Source organism: Aplosporella prunicola, assembly GCF_010093885.1.
Source record: "Aplosporella prunicola CBS 121167 unplaced genomic scaffold K452scaffold_18, whole genome shotgun sequence".
Lineage (NCBI taxonomy): Eukaryota > Fungi > Ascomycota > Dothideomycetes > Botryosphaeriales > Aplosporellaceae > Aplosporella > Aplosporella prunicola.
Genome location: NW_022983546.1, coordinates 573916 through 595132, shown reverse-complemented (window position 1 = coordinate 595132; position 21217 = coordinate 573916). Strand labels below are relative to the sequence as shown.

General features: G+C 55.0%; 10 protein-coding genes across 10 annotated transcripts; 3 read left to right on the top strand and 7 right to left on the bottom strand.

Moving 5' to 3' along the window:
* Nucleotides 1-663: 663 nt before the first annotated feature.
* Nucleotides 664-1794, top strand: K452DRAFT_59298 (uncharacterized protein). Its single transcript, XM_033546880.1, has one exon. The coding sequence runs from the start codon at nt 757-759 to the stop codon at nt 1585-1587; it is 831 nt and encodes a 276-aa protein (XP_033395722.1). The 5' UTR covers nt 664-756; the 3' UTR covers nt 1588-1794.
* A 207-nt stretch (nt 1795-2001) lies between these two features.
* K452DRAFT_231176 (uncharacterized protein) lies at nt 2002-3727 on the bottom strand (the record flags this gene model as incomplete). The annotated part of the gene is made up of 4 exons (XM_033537148.1): nt 2002-2997; nt 3053-3283; nt 3342-3455; nt 3515-3727. The coding sequence occupies 4 exons, from the start codon at nt 3725-3727 to the stop codon at nt 2002-2004; spliced, it is 1554 nt and encodes a 517-aa protein (XP_033395721.1).
* A 1472-nt stretch (nt 3728-5199) lies between these two features.
* Nucleotides 5200-6339, bottom strand: K452DRAFT_59280 (uncharacterized protein). The gene has a single exon (XM_033546879.1). It carries the CDS (start codon nt 5995-5997, stop codon nt 5353-5355), a length of 645 nt encoding a protein of 214 aa, XP_033395720.1. The 5' UTR covers nt 5998-6339; the 3' UTR covers nt 5200-5352.
* Nucleotides 6323-7979, bottom strand: K452DRAFT_299970 (uncharacterized protein; the record flags this gene model as incomplete). The annotated part of the gene is made up of 9 exons (XM_033542285.1): nt 6323-6348; nt 6427-6461; nt 6530-6652; nt 6712-6819; nt 6919-7048; nt 7125-7252; nt 7452-7684; nt 7749-7756; nt 7811-7979. The coding sequence occupies 9 exons, from the start codon at nt 7977-7979 to the stop codon at nt 6323-6325; spliced, it is 960 nt and encodes a 319-aa protein (XP_033395719.1).
* Nucleotides 7980-10744: 2765 nt separating this feature from the next.
* On the top strand, nt 10745-11125 carry K452DRAFT_299969 (uncharacterized protein; the record flags this gene model as incomplete). The annotated part of the gene is made up of 2 exons (XM_033542284.1): nt 10745-10840; nt 10979-11125. 2 exons carry the CDS (start codon nt 10745-10747, stop codon nt 11123-11125), a joined length of 243 nt encoding a protein of 80 aa, XP_033395718.1.
* On the top strand, nt 11094-11643 carry K452DRAFT_59201 (uncharacterized protein). The gene has a single exon (XM_033546878.1). It carries the CDS (start codon nt 11229-11231, stop codon nt 11595-11597), a length of 369 nt encoding a protein of 122 aa, XP_033395717.1. The 5' UTR covers nt 11094-11228; the 3' UTR covers nt 11598-11643.
* A 281-nt stretch (nt 11644-11924) lies between these two features.
* K452DRAFT_231104 (uncharacterized protein) lies at nt 11925-12826 on the bottom strand (the record flags this gene model as incomplete). Its single annotated transcript, XM_033537139.1, has 3 exons — nt 11925-12183; nt 12241-12655; nt 12712-12826. 3 exons carry the CDS (start codon nt 12824-12826, stop codon nt 11925-11927), a joined length of 789 nt encoding a protein of 262 aa, XP_033395716.1.
* Nucleotides 12827-14805: 1979 nt separating this feature from the next.
* On the bottom strand, nt 14806-17148 carry K452DRAFT_231358 (uncharacterized protein; the record flags this gene model as incomplete). The annotated part of the gene is made up of 4 exons (XM_033537161.1): nt 14806-16301; nt 16354-16649; nt 16703-16827; nt 16879-17148. The coding sequence occupies 4 exons, from the start codon at nt 17146-17148 to the stop codon at nt 14806-14808; spliced, it is 2187 nt and encodes a 728-aa protein (XP_033395715.1).
* Nucleotides 17149-17568: 420 nt separating this feature from the next.
* K452DRAFT_360211 (uncharacterized protein) lies at nt 17569-19824 on the bottom strand. The gene is made up of 4 exons (XM_033546324.1): nt 19678-19824; nt 19561-19588; nt 19213-19500; nt 17569-19161 (listed from the first exon to the last, which is right to left on the bottom strand). The coding sequence occupies exons 1-4, from the start codon at nt 19788-19790 to the stop codon at nt 17695-17697; spliced, it is 1896 nt and encodes a 631-aa protein (XP_033395714.1). The 5' UTR covers nt 19791-19824; the 3' UTR covers nt 17569-17694.
* A 268-nt stretch (nt 19825-20092) lies between these two features.
* K452DRAFT_289389 (uncharacterized protein) lies at nt 20093-21183 on the bottom strand. The gene is made up of 7 exons (XM_033540820.1): nt 20977-21183; nt 20899-20921; nt 20812-20845; nt 20725-20759; nt 20640-20666; nt 20515-20584; nt 20093-20467 (listed from the first exon to the last, which is right to left on the bottom strand). The coding sequence occupies exons 1-7, from the start codon at nt 21014-21016 to the stop codon at nt 20403-20405; spliced, it is 294 nt and encodes a 97-aa protein (XP_033395713.1). The 5' UTR covers nt 21017-21183; the 3' UTR covers nt 20093-20402.
* Between the last annotated feature and the right edge of the window lie 34 nt (nt 21184-21217).

Genomic DNA, 21217 nt, shown 5'->3' with positions numbered 1-21217 from the left:
CATCCCGTCGACAATCTCCACCCGCCCTACCCAGCCATACGGGCTCGCGCAGCTATCGTAGCAAGCAACGACCTACAACCCTCAGCACCGGTACCGAGACCCAGGCGCAGAGGTCCAGTCCAACCCAGTCCAGTCCAACCCAGTCCAGTCCAACCCAGCCAAGTCTCGACCCCATCAGGGCCTTCTCTTCCCATCCAAGCAAGCAAGCGGCACACCACCAGGACACCAGGACAACAACACCATCACCAACAACAACACCAACCCGGTCGGTCACCTTACCCCGGCCCCGGACACCGGACACCGGACCCGCGGCCCAAGGCCCAAGCCAGCCAACCAACCCAACCCACCAACAACAAGCACACAACACGCACAATGTGTCACTGGCACATCTACAAATACGACTGCCCGCACCACTTCCGCAAACCCATCGACCAGTGCCCCAAAGCCAAGAAGACGGGCACAGTGTGCGCGCTGCCGCGCTGCCAACGCGTCCCCGAAATGGACCTCTGCATCCCGTGCCCCTACTGCGGCGGCGCCGAGCTCATCGACCCCCGGGAAATGGTGCCGCATAACTTTGGCTGGCGCCTGCGCCAGCGCACTGGGAGCAGTAGTGCCGAGAGCTCGTCGTCGTAGGGGCGCTTCTTCTTCTTCTTCTTCTTCTTCTTCTTCTTCTTCTTCTTCTTCTTCTTCTTCGCGGGCTTGTGTTAAGCGCGCTTTTATGCCTCCTCTTTTTCCTCCTGCGCCTCCTCCAGTCGGATGGACGGACGGACGGACGGACGGACGCACAACTTCGTCACTTCTTCACTTCTTCACCACCACACCACCACCATTACCAGCATCTTGCACTTCTCTTCTCATATACCCCACACCTTAGGGCAGGCAGGCAGCATGCGCAGCGTTTTCTTCTCCACTATATCCACTAGGGCAAGGCCTGGCAAGGCAAACGGCAGGGCAAGGCAGCATCCATCCAGCATCCGGCATCAAAGCATACCAAGCATGCAATTAGCATCAGGCGGCGCAAAAACCCCCGGTCTCATTTCCCCCCATCGTCTCGTTTCATACCATCTCTTCCTTCGTCTTTCTGCGTCTTGCGTTTTGCGTTTGCGTTTTGCGTTTTTGCGTCTGCGACTTCTTCACCACTTCTTCAAATACCCCCTAGGGACGGACGGCTATTGTAGTAGGCTACTACACGACGACCAACCACCCACGGACGCGCCACGGCAGCCAGCTTTATCTTCTTCTTCAGCACCAACACTTTTCGTCTTCGTCTTCTTCTTCTTCTGCATTGCCTTTACTTTACCCTTCATCTTAGCTTTCCACCACTTCACCACCACCCAATTTCCGTCGTTTCAGCGTTTTTATCCGTCTTTTACCTTATTCATCCACGGCTTCATCAATCTCCACCTTCTACATATATATCCCCTAGGGCACCACATCGGTTCGGTACGGTTCGGTACGGATTATCTTGGTTTTGGGTTCAGGGTGCGCCAAAGCGAGCGAGCAAGCGAGCGTTCTGTCTATCATATATCCTGTCATCTGTCATCTTTGTGTTTTTTTTTTTTTTTTGCTTTGCTAGCATATGTATGAAATGAGCAAGCAGCGAGCGGTCCATGCGTGGAGCGAGAGCTTCCGTCATCGTCATCGTCGTCGTCACCAACGAAAGAGTTTTGCCTCTCTCTCTATATATATATCGCCGTGTCTGTTTGCCTAGGTTACTTATAGTTCATGTTCTGTGACTGCTTCAGCTCTCTTATTACCTAACAACAACTACTTCGTTCAGGATATCGAGCACCGTTCTACATACCGCGCTGCAGGCATTACCACTACCACCGCTCCTTCAACTACTTTTCCCCGTCAATCAATACGCCCACCATCTCCCTCTGTCGAACGCCCCGCACACGAGGGCAACTCATCTCGCTGACCAGCAAAAAGCAAGCACCATCATAATCGCGTTCTCCATAAATCATACCGCACCGCAGCACCCCCCACACCCCGACCCACTCACCTCTTCTCATCATGCGAGAATCTCGGCGCATCCTCCGGCACCGGCGGCGGCACGTAATCCCTTCTGGGGCCATCAACCGGCGGTATGTCAACTGCGACCGCGTCCTCGTAGCTCGGCGGCGCATCCTCATAACCATGCGCCGCCTGCGGTGGGAGATACGAGCCCTGCGGCATGGGCTGCGCGTGCGGAAACGGGTTAGTGCCGCCCTCAAGCGGCGTCGTGGGGGCAGACGGCCCGGCGTGCCCAAAGTCCGTCGCCAGCGGTGATGGGGCCGCGCTGCCAGGCACGGGCTTGCGGCGCGGAAACGCGCCCGTGGCCATTTTCTGTAGAAGCTCTGGCGGGGGCGCAATTCCCGAAAAGACCTTGACGGGGAGGCGAAGCGGGAGGATGATGAGCTGGTCCTGGCCCTGCTTGTACGAGGCGTAGCCGAGGCCGACGCGCACCTCGAGCTCGTAGTAGCGCGATAAGTTGCACGTGTCGAAGCTGGGCGCCACGCTGTTGGGCAGCGGCCGGTCCGACCAGTATTCCCGGTTGATGGGAGTCTCTGTGCCGGGGACGTCGGACGGCGCGCCGACTGGGATGTTCATATTGCTCATGCTGGCCAGGAGCCAGCTGCTGGACTCGGTGCGGGAGACCTGGTGCGCGCGCACTGCCGTGTATCCAACCAACTCGATCTGGAGCATTTGGAGGTAGAGAGGCTCGGTGCGCTCGTTGAGCTGCTTTACGATGAGACGTAGTGGGACGTCGTCATTCAGAGTGAGAATGGCGGGGTTGGGCAAGCGGGCGTCGATGCTGAAACGGGGCGGTTCTACGCGCGCCGAGTCATCCATGCTTTGCGGCCTGTCCTTTCCAAGCTTTCCGAAGAAACTGGTTCGTCTTTCCGAAGGAGGAACCCAATGGGGATTGAATTGGTGCTGGCGCCGCGCGTATGCTTCGCCATCTGCTTTCGGGGGCCTGGGTGGCTCGATGGGGAGGAAGTTGAAATGGGAGAACTGCATAGCGGTTAGCCCGTGTCACAATCCTGTGCCTGAAGTTGACACGACGTACAGCTCTCGGGTTCTCCTTCAACAGCGACGGTCGGTTGACGGTACATTTCACGTAGTATCGTACTTCAGCTTCTCCCGGAAAGCCGGTCAGGGAGGGAGGGAGTGTTTGTTTAACGTGTCTCGTCGGCGGAGTAGCGACGTCAAGCGGGAAGCCGGCGAAGCCGAGGTTGGATGTGAAAGGTATGTTCGAGGCCCTGCTCTTGTTCGCGTGGCACGCATTGTTGAACGGAAGCTATCGGGTAGGTGTGTGAGCAAGCGAGCGCGTGAGTAGGGCGGAAATGGGTGCTCACCTTGAATTGGAAGGGGTATTCGTAGTTTCCAGGATTGAGGGTGTAGTTGTGCGACTGCCAATCTGCGTCCTGCAGCTGGGAAGGAGGGAAGACGACGAGGGTTTTGTAGAGGATCTGGGGGCCAAGTGTCAGCCAGGGCAGTCAGGAAGTAGGCAGAGCAGTGGTATGCTGACCTTGTGTAGTTCGAGCACTGGCTTAGGTCTGCTGTTGCCGTACTCGGGCTTAGCCGGCGCGACGAGCCTGGTCCTGCTCTCGCCCTCGAGCTTGACGGTGATGGATGAAACGGTGGTGTTGCTGGCGAGCTGCAGCAGGACGCGGCCGGTGATGGTGTCGAGGTTGGTGTAGTGCGAGCCAGGCGGCTGGTTGAGAACGACCTGCAGTTGCATGGCTGGCGGGCGGCCTGGCGGATGGTGTTTGGTGGGGAGACGCGCTCGCGCACCGGCCGATGACGTTGATCAAGCGGCGACTCTTCTGGACGGCGGGGGAGCGTTCCTCCTTCGCAGTCACGGCACCTTGTATTGTACGTGTAATCTGGTGCGCGCTGCCGTGGGTGCCCTGCGCCTTGACATGGTGGAGCAGCACAGCCGGCTGTGCCGATGATGAGATTCTTGGGCTCTTGGCTGAGGGGGCCATCGGGCACCCCTCTTCAACCCCCCACCACATTACAACAACCCTTGGACCAAGCAGCTAGCTACAGTAGCTACATGGCTGCCTGGAACTACGAGAGTTTTTCTTGTTTTGGTGGACACCAAACGATCAACTCGGCATTGATAACCCGTCGCTGGTACCTACATACAGAGCAATCTACCCGGTGCTGTGGCGGGAGATCACGGAAGGCTTTGTACGTATATAGTAGGTCGTATAGAAATGAGACAGTGTTTCGGCGACATTTTCTTTCTTTCAATATTCTCGATTTGGTATGCGGGTCTGGGAAAGATTCGTACATACGTACATATGTATGTACAGCTGACACTTGTGTATTGTCACCCCACAACCCCCAGCATGCCGGTACCTCCACATCTCCCGATCAGACCCCGTCCCTGCCGCACGCCACGCGGCCCGGCAGAGCATCGAGCATATCCCTCGAAAGCTGCTCCTGCCTTGTTCGATTTTAATTATGCGCGTCGTGCTGTTACGCAAACAGAGAATCGGGGTCTGGTTGTGTATGTGGGCCTGCTACCGCTTAACTAAGAAATCCTACAGAGGCTTGGGCTGCGCACTTGAAAGTCTATGCATGTACACTGCAACTTCACGCCATCGCCTCCTGTTATTGTCCAGACAAACTCGGCGCCAGCACGAGAAAAACCACAGCAGCGAGATAGCACCACTCATAAAAGCTTCTATGAACCCACTCTGTGACGAGAAGCCACTGCGTGCGTACAGTAAGTACAACAACCAACCCAGCCCCAGCCCAAACACCCCTCAGCGCAGCACTACCCCTCCTCCCAACTCCCAACCCCAAGCCCTCTCCAGCGCCCAAACCACAAACCACGAACCACAGCACACGTATCCCGCCCCCTCGTCATCCCATCCAGCACACACACTCACCCTCACTCCCTCACACCCTCACACACATCTCCCCACCTCCTCCACCAGCACCAGCACCAGCACCAGCACCAGCACCACGACCCCCCTCCCCCTCCCCTCCCCGCCACATGTACGCCTAGTGCCACAGTGGCGACCTGCAGCACACCCGCACCACTAATGGCGTCACACACACACATCGACCATGTGATTCGCTCTCGAGCGGACAGCCCCGCCCTGCCGCGGGCCTGCCGCGTGGTCGTGGACAACAGCTAGGTACATAAACGGCTCTGGCCCTTCGGCCGGCCGGCCTGCTGCTGGCTGGCTGGCAAGCTGGCTGGCGGGGTGAGGGGCACGAGCACGAGGCCTGCCTTGCTTTAAGGACTCACTCACTCAATCTGCTTTATTTGTTATCGACACTGCCGTCTCCTCCTCCCTCTTCTTCTTCTTCGTCTTGCTCCATATCCACCTGCTTCCATACATACAACTACAACCACCACGCACAACCACCAACCCACCTCAAGCCACACACCACACTACACACACAACACCCTCCCCACCACCAGCCCCACCACCCCAACCAACAAACAACAAACCACAACACCAAATGTGCGATTTCGAGCTCCGGCGCTACAGCGCCTGCGCCTGCGAATACCACGTCTTCGTGCAGTACTGCGCGCGAGCAGCGCTGCTGCCCTGCGGCGCCTTCCACATTGTGCGGCGGCGGCTCGTGCGCGCGCGGTGCGGCGAGTGCGGGGGTGAGGAGTGGTGAGACGTGAGGCGTGAGGAGTGAGGAGTGAGGAGTGAGGCGTGAGGCGTGAGGCGTGAGGCGTGAGTGCGTTTGCCTCGTGCGCCGAAGGGTGGGTTTGCTTGGCCCGCCCACAGAGGGGTGGTTGGATATGATGGACTGGGTGAGGTGGCTTTGAGTTGGGCTCTGGCTTGGGCTTGGGCTTGGGCGCGCGGAGGGAGAGGTGCTGCTGTGTTGGGTTGTGTTTGGTGGGGAAGAGAAGGAAAGAGTCAGGCTTGGGATGAGGGGCATGTGTGTGGTTGAAGGATGTGTGAGGAACCAGGGCGGTATGGGTGCGCTGTTGCGTTGGAGAGAAGATGCTGCGCAAGGCCTGGATGGATGCATTTGCGGCAGCGGCACTGTTGAACGAACCGAAGACAGTGCGCTTGATTGCTTCGAGTCGATGCCGTCAGTCGCTCAGTCACTCAGTCACTCAGTCAAACACAACCAAGTCGGAGGGACTATCCTGTGTGTTGACGCAAACAACGGAAGGTAAAGGGAGAGGAGAGAGGAGAGAGCGCTCTATTGTCATCTGAGACAGTCTTTCTTTATGAAGTGAAGGGATTTCTCTAGTCTAATGTCACAATCTGCTGAGTAGAGGGGTTGGTGTTGTCTGTGCTGGCCATGACCTCGCACTGTACGAAGCGCCTGGGATCTAGCTACATAGCATCTAGAGCCCCTCTTTCGCCAGCATGTCTGTCACACAGTGTCAATCATGTTGGCCAACGCAAGCAGGATGTAGGTCTGGTCTTATGCAAGAGAAAGGCAACTCACCTGCTATATCCAAGTACAAGGCTATGCCGTTGAATCTATCACGGCATTCGTCAGTATCTCCATCTTTGGGAGTTAAAGGTGATAGTGAAAAGGAGATACTTACTTCGGTTTGTTGCCAATGATCCTGAATAGCAGCCATTTTATCCTACTGGTCCAGTTGATCAGGTCGAGATGGCTCACACCCATTAGCGTGCCTTTGTACGTGCCCCACTTGCTGCTAGGGACGCTACCAAGGTCGTCGTGTCAGTGTACACAGCATTTCGCAGTGAGAGAGAGTGCGCGTACCTAACAAGCCCGTCGTTCTGCTCTTCTTCAAGTACCTTGATAATGTCGTGCGAGGGCCGGAATACGGACCAGTACGTTGGCTCAAGCGACGCGCCATATGAGTAGTACCTGCATCATGCGTCAGTGCTACCTGTTCACTTCCGCGAGCTCGTGCCTCAAGAAGAGAGGAACAAGTAGACTGGTAGGAGATAATCAGTCATTGCGCACCTCACGCCTTCCCTGTCTGGCGTCTTGGGATTAAACTCCTCCTGCATATACTTCCTCGTCAGCTGGGAGAACGCTCCCGTCTCAAAGCCAAAGAATTCAAGTGCACGGTATGCCCTAGGGAGGTTGTTTGCTATGCCAGTGCGTCAGTGTTGCTTCAGCTGCATAGCTGTTATCTCCGAGAACAGCAGCAATGGGAATCAGCTTACGCCCAATTTGGTCCATCATAAAGTCCGCAAACGCAGAGCCCCGGTGCGGCGACGCGATCGTCGTCAGCGACTTGACGTCGACATTCTTCGGCTTCAGTTGGCTAATCATGTATCGCGCATCGAGGCCACTGCAGATGGCATCAATGCCCAAGTCAGCCGCATGCTCATCAGAAACATCTCAGCGCTAGATAGTAACGCGTACCCCTATTCCCTGGTAAGCCATTCGTTCGAAGCAAACACTGCCACCCGCGGACATTCAGCATACCATGCTATGTCTGCACCGCCGTCAGCTCGCATCTCCAAGCAAACGGTACAGCCCCAACTCACGCAATGATGTTGACGCTCTTCCCATTCGCCTTCTCGGCGATTGTCTCGCCGAGCTTGAGCCCGCGCGCCTCGACGGACCCCGATGCAGACACTGACGCTACGATGACTTCGATGCCCTTGGCCTCGTATGCTTCGCGGATCCCGCGCCAGTACTGTATTCCTGGCAGCCTCGAGCCTCCGAGGCGCAGCTCATCAAAGCCTAGCAGGCCGTGGGCGAGGATGATGGGGTGTTTCTGTGCTGGTTCAGTCTGCGCGTGCGGTTATGGTATTGAGACTGCGGTGTGATCGCGCACGCACCGGTGTTTCTATAGACTGTTAGCATGCTACCATCATTGTGGTTTAAGATGGCATTGGCCCACCATATTCCTCGCGGAGCACTGCGTATTCGTCTCTAATTTCCCTCCCCAGATCGCTTAGACGAGGGTCCTGTTTCCTGCTTGCTGAGCTGCTCAGCGCGCGGCATAGCGCATTAGCCTGTTTGGTGGCTATGCCGAATTGGCGGCATCGTGTACTTGAGAGCAACATCATTGTTTGATTCGAGCGGGAATGGCTGATTCGATGTTCTTGAGCTGCGCCAGTTTTATGCTTGTCGCTCACATGCTGCGGGTTGGTGTTCCTGACGTATGACGTAAGGCTCGCTGCCACGCATCAACAACCCTGCCCGCCCAGTCATTGAGCTAGATCAACACCAAACATTGAGACGTTAAACTAACTAGTCGTGTTTTTGGTTAACATTTAACGGAATTGTAGTCGTGCCTAATGGTAATTATCTTTCTTGAGATCAAATGTACTCTAACCATGAGAATTATTATAATAAGCATCCCTTCGGGAGTGCCTAATAGCTTAGTAATATTACTTTTAATAGTAGTTTTATTGCTTCCTGATTGTTAGTACGGAAGATTAGTATAAGAGGGATAAAGTAACAGATATGCCAAATAGCTATAAACTGAAAACGTGGGCTATAAGAATAATCCTGGTTGGAGATATTCTATACTCCACCGATTTAGCCTTGACTCCAGCGACTAACCTAAGGACTAAGCTGCTAGATAGGCTATATACCTCTGAATTTTTCCTTGAATAAAATTACGGGATACGAGCAAAATAGGACCCTTAAATTGCTGCTACCTCTTTATATAGGCAATAAATTAGCCGAATGGTAGCTGCAAATGCATGCATACAGGGCAACGTATAGGTCTTCGCTAACTGACCGGTTATATTTTGCTGCCTAACGTCCATCACCGTTAACCAAGATTTACCGTGACACGAGATAGTAATACCTATATAGAGTAGAAGAAGAGACCTAACCAAGATATGTAGAGTCTATATATACTCTAAGACCTTTTATCCATGCTTAGAACTCGGGCTAGGAGCTGGGCAAGAAGTGACTGCTTGTATCGTCCCCTGTCTCGCTATACGGTGGATCTCGATTCGCGATGACGGACGTTAGAGGTGGCCGAGAAGAAACAAGAGCAGAAATACAAAGTTGGCTTGGTGGAAAGGCAAAACCGTACAATATGACTGCTCAGTGAAATGACGTGGCAAGGCAGAACGCAGCTCTGCGACTGTCGATCTTTGCCAATACTCGCGTATACATCCCCGCACGGCTACCTCTAGGCAACCGCTCGTAGCGGCCCGGGAGACAAGGCTGAAACTGCACAAACACAGCCCTATTCCGTCAATGCTATGATAAAGTGCAGTGTCCCGCAGCAGCTCTGCTCATCCTGCAAGTGCAGCATTTCGTACTCTAATAATGAATCCCTTCTCCGGATTGTCCGAAAAAGGCAAGCCGAGTCCCATACATGACTACTGTATGGGAGCTCGAAAGAACAATCAAGAGACGTGCGTTTGGATTTGCAGAAGGTATCAGAATGGCTGGGTCGCGCAAGACTTCGAGGTCAGCCCAGAACTGCGGATTAACCAGCTTTATCACCTCTATTCCTGGTGGAAGCAATGGTCGCTCTACTCAATCAAGAGTGTCAGAGAAGTCGAAGTAGGTCGTCATAGTCTCTTCCTTGGGATATTTTGCCATTAATCTGTCTCCTAGATACACTTTCTCGGCTTCGACCATCGGTGCAACTGGGCAAATGTCGTAGTCTTGTCTTGTGACCTGGAGGCAAAACGGCAATGTCTGCAGAAACATCTAGATGAGGAGACAGCGAACGGCATCAAGTTGGGCTGTGGCATTTACGAAAATGGAGAATTTTCTCATACAGAGGACGAATATGATAGGTGCGATAACAGCGCCCTTGATTTCCATCTGTGGTCATATTGCCGGTCACGAGTGTGCCATAGACTTCACCTACGCCTGGATCATTACCGATGGCTGCAACCCATGGTTGAATACTTCTGGCAAAACGAGATGGGCACAAAAGGCATTGAGTTTCTCGGGCAAGCCGGGTTTATAACGTCCTATACGTAAGTCAAGAACCTTAATTGATATCGAGAAACGCTATCCTCTGGGAATCATACTGAACTTTATGGAAGGGGTCTAGCCTACGATAGCTTCTACGACGCTGCCAATCCTTACGGCAAAGTTGTCAATGCTTTTGCGATCATCGAAGGCTGGCAGACTCGCTATCTGTTACTGCTGGTTGGGCTTGGTGTTCTCGTCAGTTCTCTTGTGGTTTCAATCGCAACTGTCGCAAGTGGTAGTCTAGAAGCAGGTCTAGCTGCCGGAAGCTATGCGTTAGGAATGGCCACGTTTGTTGTGGCCGTCATAACTCTACTTAGTGCTATTTTATAAGCGCGTATATCGAATATCTGATTTCCTAAAGCTCCCAATTTGTATGTAGTTATCATAATTTTAACAGACTAGGTGGTTATTCATGACTTACCCTTGCCGAGCTGAGTTGAGATAAATTGTACTTATTAGCCCCAACCCAAACCTACACACCCAAATCTCAGGCTCAGTTCCAGCTCTTTCGTATCGAGAGCTCAGCGGTATTCGCAGCAGTTTGCGACAATCACAAGCATGTTCCGCCTTCGCGAAATCACTCCCTGCGATAGATCCTGGGGAAGAACTGGCGCCATCAGTTAAGATATGTACCCATCACGGCTCGATAAAGACCGTAGGCCATGTTGAAGCAATAGTGGGTATAAAGTGTAAAGAGGTATATTTTTGTCGTTTGATGGAGTTGGTCGCTCGCTGCTAGCCAGCAGAGCACGAGCCACGGAAGCTCACCCCGAAGGCGGTGAAGCGGCGGCAGCGGCTGATGACCATTCCCGACGCATGGAAGCAAGCACATTATTCCATCCTCCAACAACGACCCTCTCCAATCCCACACGCAGGCACCATGTCCACAGCCGCGAAACTGACCCTCGCGGGCACAACCGCCAGCGCAATTGGCATCGTCGTGCTCGTGCACTTCCAGCAGCAAGCCGAGAAAGCCGTACGTAGCCGCCCACACACCCACTACACCTACACACAGCACACACACACACGCACCACACCAGCCCCATTGGTTCCGCCCCCAGAGCAGAGCAGAGCAGAGCAAGGCAGTTAGTTAACTATTACATGTGCAACACAGGCCATGCACGCCGGCGTCGTCCGCGACGTCGAGCAGCAGCGGCTCAAGCGCGAGCGCCAAGCCGACTTTGACATGCAGCGGCGCCTAGAAGAAGAGTACCGCAAGGTGCAGAGCGTGACGGACGGAGCAGGCAAAACGGCACAATAAACCACACAGTGAGCGGCGCGGTCAGCGGCTGCGTGGATCAATCAATCACGAGCGCTTGCGCCTGCGCTGGTTGCCCCATTACGAGGATACTTCTGCGCTTGCTATGCCGTGTGGCGCGCTTCTCCGCCCGCAAAGCCGCGCTGGGAGCGCTTCCTTGGGACACTGGACACTGCTGTGGAGCGAGGCATCGCGCGTGCTGGGACTGGAGTTGGGCCGAGGTGGGCTCTGGGCTGAGCGCGGACGCGACTGCCTGGCCTGCGGCGGCATCGGCGCCGGAAAACGATGTCCTCGTGGAAAGAACACAGGTACCTACCTAATGGTCTGGCATGCCGCCAGGACGTCTGGAAAACACCTCTCACCAGCAAGCACATGGCGCGCTCCTTCGCCGCGGCCAAGGGCACAAAAAGAGAAGACGTGTAAGAAGTCGAGAGATGCCATTGTACTACCACCAACAACATGTAAGATAGATTAATACGATAGTTCCGACCTCTTTCCGCAACGGAGTCACGCCCCCGTAGATGCCGTCCTCGTTGGGTGTTTCTGCTTAATACAAAATCTACCTAGTCGTTCAGTTTTCCGCACACTATCTTATGGAACCTAGCATCTACAGTATTGTAGACCCGATTTTACCTGCACAGGCGCTGTCTACCTATACATATCTTCGCAGCTCGCTAAATCAGCTTCATCCATCCCATTACATCTCCAACATCTCTCACAACCGTCAAAGCCATATTGCGATTTAGCCGCGCAAGGAGGAGGCCGCTAACGCATCATCAGCCAACCACTCCATCTGCACAGCCTAGATATCCATCTCGTCGCCGCCGCCAAGCTCAGCAATCTTCCGCTTCCCCGTCGAGGAAGAGCTTTCGGAGGAGCCGCCATCCTCGCCTTCGCCGGCGCCCCACTCCACAACCTCCCATTCCTCGCGCACGCTCCCGTCCTTGGACCTGTATCCGCCACGGCTGTGCTTGATGCGCCCGAGCCGGCTGTCCTCGACCAAGCTCTCGAACCACGGCGCCCCGCGGGTGGGCGTAACCTGCAGCGGCGCAAACAAGGCCCTGTCGAAGCGGGTCGGCGCAGCACCAGCACCAGCACCAGCACCAGCAGCAGTAGACGCCCGCTCGTCGGCGGCGCTCTCGCTCTCGCTCCCACCCTCGCCCTCGTTGTCCTCGCCAAAGAGCCCCAGCTCCTCGAGCCCGCGCACGTCGTCCTCGCGCAGACTGCCCAGCGTCAGGCTGATGAAGTCGGCGTCCTGGGGCGTGCGCTCATGCCACGAACTCAGCGGGGTGCCGCAATAGCCGCAGAACTGGCGGCGCAAGGCAGCGGCGCGGTGGTGGTGCTGCTGCTGCGAGGGTGTCGTCGACGATGCGGCAGTGGTAGACGTCTCGGGCGCTGGTTCTGGTTCTGGTTCGTGGAAGGTGCGCCGGATCAGCGACAGCGGCTCGTCCGGAAAAAAGGGCGACGCGCTGCTGTGGTACCAGCTTAGTGGCACGCGCAGGAAGGCCGTGAAGGGCGTGCCTTGGTGGTGGCCTGCGCGCGTGCGTGAGTGGCCTGTGCCTGGGGGAGAAGGGGGGCTGCCCACGTACGGTTGCTGCGGCTGTTGTCGAGGAGGATGCGGGCGCGTTGGTCCGACGTCCGCGGCACTTCGACGGTGTAGTGGTTGCGGCCGCAGGCGCAGCCGCCGTGGAGAGTGCGTTCCATTGTTTTTTTGGGGGGTTGTTTCGAGCTGGTTCTGGGTCGGTTTGATGGTATGGTGCGGAGGTTTGGTTTTTTTGGGGTATTCGTGGTTCCTGTGGAAGGGAGGAGGGCGGAGAGCGGTGGACTGCGCAGTAGGTGGGTGGGTGGATAGTAATGGATAGGTAGGTAGGAGTAGGTAAGGTGATGTTTTTGGGCCGGAGGGTCGCAGGGCTGCCCGTGGCTGCGTCATTTGAGGGAGCTTGAGCACGGACGCTTTGGCGGGGACGCGGGCGCGACGTGTGGTGGGCTGAGGAAGCCCGAGGAATCCGCTCCAACCTTCTATCCACTTCACAGGCCGCTCGACGTCAACTCACTCACTCTGTCATCATCGTTGGGTGGGGATCGGCTTGTTGTTGCCGCCATTAAATCATTGCGAATGCGCTTTTCTTCTTTTCTGCTATTGTATCTTTCTCCCCCCGCCCTCCATCTTGTACTGTACTGTACTGTACCCACTCTATTGACAGCCAATCACGTTCTTGATGTCGTATGGACCAAGCCCACCGAAGGATATACGAGCAGCATACATCGATCGTACTGTCGGCAACGAACACAATCAACACCATCCCCGCAGCGTCCAGATCGGCACAACTACTAAACCCGGAGTGGGTCAGAACTGGCCTTGCGGAACCCAAGAGGGCTTCATCAAGTATGGATATCGGCCGATGGGGAAGCCATACATCATCACTGTCAATGGAGTTATCGCTTGTTATAGATAACTACATGCACTAATACGCAGTCACAGAGGAGTAGGTAGGCAGACAGCACAGCAAAACGACGCAAGCCTCCACTACTAAGAGATCATAAACATGCACATCTAGATGGGAAGATGAGCGCCACCATCACTCAACTATCCACGTACAATTTGAACGTACTTCTACAGTTCTCCCGCCTCTCCGCAAATGAATTGAAATCCCGCCCGCTTTACATAGCTCGTTTAGTTGGTCAAGAGTAGCTTGTGCCTATCCCCCCGGTTGTGGTGCGTGTGAAACTGCTTACTAGAGTTAAGAGTTTAAGTTTAAGTAGCTGCTTTAAGGACGAATTGTCTATGGGGCCGATTCGTCTTGTCCTCTTTTTTTTTATTTTTTATTTTTTATTTTTTTTATTGTACTTAATTTCCAACAACAAGAATATATATATTGCTAAACTGAGAACATGATGGATGCATGTAGGTATATGTATTTGATCAGTGAATAGAAGAACAGATGATATAGAGGAAGGCAGAAGAAATAGATCATCTGGGCGCTATAACCTCCTCTTCTTCACAAGAGTGAAACCGTCACTTTGAAAGACGTACTTCCTCACAGAGCAGGTACACAGCAATCAGGAAACAATACTTTTCCATTCTCATCACATCAATTGCCTCGTGCTGCACTCAGCTGGATATCTCTACTCATAACCCCACCCACCCTATCCAGTGTCCGTAGCAATCAATCAATCAATCTCATAGCATCGTCGTCATCGTCACCGATCACCACTCCACATCCGCCAACGCCTCAACTCATAGCAGCAGCAAACATCAACTGAGCCAGAAGCCCGAAGCCACCAGCTTAGTATCCGCCGCCGTATCCACCACCGCCGTATCCGCCACCATAGCCACCACCCTCGCCGTGGTGCCTTCTGGGCCTCTCGTACTCCTCGTCGTCGCCAAAGCCGCCGGGCATGCGCCTCTCGCCGCCGCCATACTCCTCGCGCCTCTCGCCGCCACCATAGCCACCGCCATACTCCTCACGTCTCTCACCGCCGTAGCCGCCACCGTAGCCGCTATCGCCTCCGCCACCAGTGTAGCCCAGGCCGGAGCCGTACTCGCGACGCTCGCCGCCACCATAGCCACCGCCACCGGAGCCATACTCCTCACGACGCTCGCCGCCATAGGACCTGCGTAGATAATGTTAGTTGCTGCTCTCTACAATTGCTTTCTCAAAGGAAAAATAAGTTCAGGGTGCTTACCTAGACTCCGACGACTCGTAGGACTGGTAGGAGGACTCGTAGCGAGACTCTCCGTAGTTTCCACCGCCACTGGACTCTTGGCGAGAGTACTCCTCCCGATGGCCACGGCCGCCAGGGTACTCGCTGCGGCTGTACTCAGCCTGACCATAGTTGTCGCCCGAGCGGCCCTGCTCGGAGTACGACCGGTTGTAGCTGCCGTCGTCGCCGTAGCCGGAGGACTCCTGCCTCTCGGTGTTGCCGCCAAAGGCACCACCCAGCAGAGAGGAACCAACGTTGTTAACGAAGCCGCCGACAAGGCCACCCAGGGCACCGCCACCGACAGCCTCGCCTGCAAGCTGGCTAACCCTGTCAAAGGGCTCGCCGCCTTGGCTGACACCACCACTCTGCGCGCCTCCACCGCTGGAAGAGCCCATCTTCGGCATGGCGATCGGCTTGCCACAGCCGTGGCCAGAGTCGTGCACACCTTCCCTGTGGTTGAGACCGTTCTCGACACCATCGCGCGAGAGCTTCTCACGAAGGTCGTCCTGCTCGCGCTCGGAGTGGTCCTCCCACCATTTACGGACCACCTCGAACATGAGCTGACGGCCCTTCGAAGCACCGTCATCGCCATACTCACGCTTCGCGGGGTGGTGGAAGACGCCCGCGATGATGCGCTGAATGGTACGGTCGGCGTCGATGTCTTCGTTGTCCCAGCATTCAACGATCTGAGGGACAACCCACTTCAGAACCTGGCTAGCAACCTTGCCAGCGGGCTCGTTGAGAATGTTGCTGAAGTGGTCCTTGGACAGCATAGAGTGGGTGGGGTTAGAGGAGTGGTCATCGTTGAAGACAACGTGCTGCTGGTCCACGGACGACTGGATGACCTCGGAGGAGCCAGTCTTGAGCTCGGCCGAAACCTGCTGGATGACGGGCAGGATGAATGGCGCAATAAGAGAGAAGACGAAGATGTTCAGGTTGTCCTGGAACTCCTCGATCATATCGGGAATGACAGGAAGCTTGTCGATGTAGATGCTGATGCTCTTCATGATGCCGTCGTGGAACTCAAGGATGGGCATGATCTGGCTGCTGAGCTGCTCCATCTGGACGACGAAAGCTTCAGGGTCCTTAGGGTTGATGTCCATGTTCTCCATCTGTGCAGCGGTAGCGTTCTGCTCGAGCTCGTCGGCCTTGCCCGACTCGCCGCCACCGAGGATACCGGAAGGAAGCTTGTCCAGCAGTTCCTTGATCTTGCTCGAAGCCTCACGGTTCTTCTGAGCGTCGCTGATGGCACCCTCAAGCTCCGACACCTCAGACTGAGCAGCCTTGTCGGTGAATTCACCCATGACCGAGTGGAGGAAGTCAACACCACCGAAAGTACCAGTGATGAGGGGGTAAACGGGGTGCTCGACGCCCTCGATTTCCTGCTTGGTGCGGCGGCCGACATGAGGGAAGACATCACGTTCGCCCAGCTCGATAAGAGCCAGCTCGGTGAAGTTAGAATGCGCGGGGAAATCTGAGAGCCAGTCAATAACCGCGGCAAAGAACATCAGGCTAATAGACCATACCTTCCAAGCAGTGGCAGCCAGTACCCAAGAGTCTCAAAGCTTCGTATCTGTCCTTCTTGTCGCCAGACCGGTTGTAGCGACGGTAGAGCTCAATCGAACGACCGAAAAGGCGGCGAACAAGACCAGCCGAAGTCTCGATGCCAGCGCGCTCGTTGGCAATGTAGTTCTTCATACCAGTACGCTCGTCGACGGCAAGTTCGACTTCTTCGTCGACAGGTCCGCGGAGCCTCTCATCATATTCACGAGCATCTAGGTTGTCGGCGTAGTCCTTGGGGTTATCGATGTGCTCTTCGGGGCTGTATCAATCCGTCAACGCCTGCATCGCTGTGAATCGCCAGGTGATACATACCGGTAGCATCCAAGACGCTCCTTGGTAACCTCGAACTCGCCGGTACCGTAACCAAAGGTCATGAAACCGAGGATCCAGAGCAAAAGTCTGACGGCCTCGGCGCTGACCATCTTGAGGGCACCGACCTGAAACGTAATCAGCTACGCGTGATCATCTTGAGTGGGGAGCAAACTTACATCAACAGCCTGGGAGTAGTCACGAAGCCAATTGCCGAAGTAGACGCGCCTGACATCCATCTTCTTGAACTTCTTTCCGCCGTGCAAGCTGGTGCACAGCAGGTTGAGCAGAGTGTCCTCAATATCTCCATGGCGCCAGTTCTGGCCCTCGATGGCGGCGGTGGAGGCAATGTTGCCGGCACCGAAGGCGTGGGTGGGACGAGCCCAGAGGAGCAGCAGGAACAAACATGGCAGCAGGAGAGAGGTGGGAGAGAGCCGAAGAGCCGGCATTGTGACGAGTGGTGTGGTGTGCGATGGGAAGCAAGGAGGCAGGAGTGGTTGTAAAGATGGGGAGGGAATGGATGAAGTCGGGCGAAGGAGGGGCAGAAGATGGTGGGGTTGTTTTTGAATCTTGTCTCAGGCGGCCATGGCTTGACGCAGCGCCAAGGCACACCATCGTCGTCACTTGTCTTGGCAGACTGATCGGTCGGGCCGCTTGACCCTGTACGAGGTTAGGGGTGTAGAAGTGACACTGGGCCTCTGGACCTCTGGACCCTTTCACGCGCGCTCCCTGGGCCCCGCGTTCCCGTTGCGCTAAATCTGACGCGTTTGACAGGGGGGGGTTCCTTCGGGCGCTTCGGCTGACGGCGAACGGCTCCCTCACCGTCGTTGCTAGCCGCCTCATCACTTCCGTTAACCAGGGAACGCGCCGTCCCGATCGGCGCTTTGCTGTGCTTCCCTGGGAAGGACACGATCGTTCGATGCAAGCTCCAGACTCGCCCGGTTTCATGCTACTATAGCTAACCCCACATCTCTAGACGTCCCCACTCCACCACATCAAGCAAGCTGCACCGCGAACGTCACCTTGCCTGTCGACATGTGCGCCAGGTACCCGCCCAATTCCTCGTTGTCGTCGATGGAATAATTCACCTCCTTGAAATCATGCCCCTTCACCACGCCCTCGATGCGCACAACCGTCGCCCCCGCGTGATTCCTCGTCGCCAACGCCCGCAGCTCGTCCATCGTCCCCGACGTCAAAGCACCCAGCCAGAGCCGCGGGTCCGTCTGGATGGCACTGTGTGGATGCAATCGGAAGTACACTGGTATCGGCGTGGGCGACGCATCTGAGTAAGACTGCGGCGCATACGCAGCAAAGTCTTGCACCTGCTGCTGCACTGTTGTTGTAGCAGACGAGGGCATGGTAAATTCAGGCTGACTTGGCATGGGCGCTGGGGTGTTGACCTGGTTCTGGGCTTGTTGCCCGGCAAGGTCACTGGCCGCAAGGAGGAGGGATGGGTCGATCTGTATGTCAGCGCCGCTGCTGGTCTCCGCCGAAGTCGCGGGTGTGCTCATCATCGGCGCGGTAGGTGCATAGCCGGCGGGGATGTGGTTCATTGGGCTAGTAGCGGCACCTTGAGGACGGGGTCCGGTCGCTCCAGGACGTGGAGGGGCCGGTCCTGGACCTGGGCCCGTGTTGGCCTGCTTCTTACGGGACGGATCACGCTTTGTTTGGTCGTCTCTAAGTCGCTTCATGACATCCCGACAAAGCACCTCCAGCGCCTTGAGTCGGTCTTGGTGTTGAGGGTCAGAATCCCCAGGAGCCAGAATACGCTTAATGATATCGCATTCAGCAAACCACTGTTGCTTCAGCTCTTGCCAGTGTTCATCGCCGGTCTCCAATTTGCTGGTGAAATGGTCTGCTTTGAGGATGTTGTAGAACGCAGTCCTGATTGTTCGACTCTCTTCTGGGTTGACGCCGATTACATTTTTCGCTTCTGCAATCGTCATTCGGCGTTCGAGAGTCCGCATGCGCTTCGTGACGTCTGTACAAATAACGTCTAGCGATAATGTCCTTTGATCTGGCTTATCCGAGTGCTCATCCCAGAACACAGTTTGCAGATGCTCGTTTTCTCTGATCAGACGGTCTTTAACCTGCTGCCACTTCTCAGGTCCAGCCAGGGTCTTCTTTATCACACTCTCTTCTTCGCAGATCGTTTGGAACTGGTCCCTCAGCTGGCGGTACATCTCATTGTCTAGTTTGAGGTACGCCTTGCTTTCATCGATTGTGGTTTCGGAAGGGAACCGAGGTGGACCTTCAGGATCTGCGGGCAGACCGGCCCAACCGCGGGTCCGTCGCCTACGTTTCCGAGTCCGCCAGCGTTCTTCGCTTTCTTGCTGCAGCTTGTCTAGGCGCTCTTTCCTTTTGCGTAGAACTTCTGGTGTAGGTTCAGGCGAGGGTTGTCTAGCGCCCATAGAAGTTGGAGCTTCGCCAACAGCCCCATCAGTCACACCAGCGTTCTCTTGCTATAGACGGATTAGTGCTTTTGGCTTCGGAAACTTGATCTTCTCACATACATTAATAGCCTCTTGCAGCTCTTGCATGAGGACGTTCTCCGGGACATTTGCCGAGGGTGGGGGTAACGGTGGTGTAGGCATACCCTTCATGCCATTGGGAACTCTCAACAACCACCTGTTCTTTGCTCGTACCCGCATGAGCTCGCGTTCCTTGATGTCATGCCCTTCATCATTCAGGGTTTGTAACATGTCCCGCTGACTGACGTTCTTTTCCCATAGCTCTTTGACGCGGGCAACGAGAGCCGCGTTTTTGTGCGCGGGATTTTGTTTGCTTGGAAAGTCCCATCGCTACATTTACGCGTCAACTCAGGACTTCCAGCAGTCAAGGGAAAGAGCAGCAGCACCTACCTTGAACTGGGTTTGAAATGCGCGTTTACTGTGAACTATCGTCAGCGCAGTTTCGTGTTATGGGCATCCGTATACGCAATACGGTAGACCACTGGACAGCGCAAAGAATCCACAAACCTTGGCGAGAACCCCCGGATTCTCCAAAAGTCCATTACCTCGTCCAAGGACCTCCTCTCCTCGACGTACAAACGATAGCAATCGGCCTCTTTGCCATCCCAGTCGTATACCATCTTGCACGTATTTGGTGTTTCGCGTCGTGCGCGTTTGTTGCGGAATGCGCTTTTGGTTCGCGAGGACAACACTAAGTTGGGGTTAACTGTCTTGGCGCTTTTGCGGTCACGTGGCATACTCTATATGTTGACTTCCTACTGGCTTTTTGGGAAACAACGGAGATCTTCGTTTCATTTCGAAGTTTCTTAGGACTGAAGTAGCTCGAACAGGATCACATACTTGTGATATTTGCTCTGTCGTATGCGGGGTAATATGTCGCAAGTCACGGGGTAAGGACCTTTTGCCAACGACATCAGGTTTCGTCTAGCCTCAAACAGTGTTGATTTATAATTTATTCGCATTCTGGCATCTTGGACCTGGTCCCTCTCCTGGAGGTTCCAGTTTACAGGCCAACAACAAACGCTCGTTCGTCGGTGCAGTAGTAGGGGACGACGCGAAGGGTGAAAAGTTTCCATACACGAAACTATCGCTGCAAATACAAAAAAGCATTAAATGGATGCAAGCCGAGGGGAAAGATGCCGCTGAACTGCCCTAGACAGGCGTGAAGAGCTGTTTGTAACGAGAAGTTGAACCTGAGTCTTCTTCCCAGCTTTTCGCGAATCATAAACTTTCTACTGGGTCTTGAAAAGCAGAATGGCGCAGTGACCGAGGTAGAAGTAGATGAAGTGCTTTGTCTCTGTATTCTGTTAGCGACTATATAGCTCAACATTCGAATAAACCTACCGTGAGTGACGAAGCTTCCGAAATTTCTGCCGACGATGCAGTGCCAGGTGGCTCCACGCTTGTCATCAAACTAGATATGATCAGTATTAAATCACGTGGAAGGGTAAAGACTGCATGGCACTCACCTCTTTCTTGATGTATTGGGCAATGTCCTTGGGCTGTCTAAATGTCACAAACTCTTTGAGTAATCGGTTGGGACTAAAACTATACCTTTTCTATGTTGAACTTGGTCATCGCCTCGGTGGCTAGATTAAAGTCAGCGGGCAGCCGGAGCTTTTGCTGCGTGGGGACACTTACCAACTTCGATCGCCTGCTCTTGCATGTCGAGAGCCTACACGGAAATCAGGGGGCGCACATAGGAGACGACTAGTCACGGAAACGAACCATGTCTGCGGACTTGATCTGGGCTGTTTGCCATTTTTTTAGCATGAGTGTTAAGAGCTGCTGCCGACAGACACTTACCCTCCAGCCTCTCAGTAGTTTGCGTCTTCTCGGCAGCCATGATGCTTTGTTCCTATTGCGGGCGCTTTTTGCAGTCAAGACACGGGGTGCAGAGTGGAGAACTTTCGCGAGTTGCGGAAGAGAAAAGGGCTGCGAAGGTCCGTCTGTCGGGCTGAATCTGCTTGAAGTATGAAGTGTAAAGCGCAGCAAGCACGGGTGGGTGGCAGTCAGCCGGGGGGGTAGATGATGCTTGGCGGGGTGC

What these genes read in the sequence shown, in the direction of transcription:
- K452DRAFT_59298 (XM_033546880.1), top strand. Translation starts at nt 757, where the DNA reads ATGGACGGACGGACGGACGGACGGACGCACAACTTCGTCACTTCTTCA.
- K452DRAFT_59280 (XM_033546879.1), bottom strand. Translation starts at nt 5,997, where the DNA reads ATGCATCCATCCAGGCCTTGCGCAGCATCTTCTCTCCAACGCAACAGC.
- K452DRAFT_59201 (XM_033546878.1), top strand. Translation starts at nt 11,229, where the DNA reads ATGCCGTGTGGCGCGCTTCTCCGCCCGCAAAGCCGCGCTGGGAGCGCT.
- K452DRAFT_360211 (XM_033546324.1), bottom strand. Translation starts at nt 19,790, where the DNA reads ATGGTATACGACTGGGATGGCAAAGAGGCCGATTGCTATCGTTTGTAC. An exon ending in CATTTCAAACCCAGTTCAAG is followed by an intron (nt 19,501 to 19,560) that starts GTAGGTGCTGCT and finishes GCGTAAATGTAG; the next exon opens with CGATGGGACTTTCCAAGCAA. An exon ending in AGCTGCAAGAGGCTATTAAT is followed by an intron (nt 19,162 to 19,212) that starts GTATGTGAGAAG and finishes ATCCGTCTATAG; the next exon opens with CAAGAGAACGCTGGTGTGAC.
- K452DRAFT_289389 (XM_033540820.1), bottom strand. Translation starts at nt 21,016, where the DNA reads ATGGCTGCCGAGAAGACGCAAACTACTGAGAGGCTGGAGG. An exon ending in AGAGCAGGCGATCGAAGTTG is followed by an intron (nt 20,760 to 20,811) that starts GTAAGTGTCCCC and finishes ACTTTAATCTAG; the next exon opens with CCACCGAGGCGATGACCAAG. An exon ending in CGGAAGCTTCGTCACTCACG is followed by an intron (nt 20,468 to 20,514) that starts GTAGGTTTATTC and finishes AACAGAATACAG; the next exon opens with AGACAAAGCACTTCATCTAC.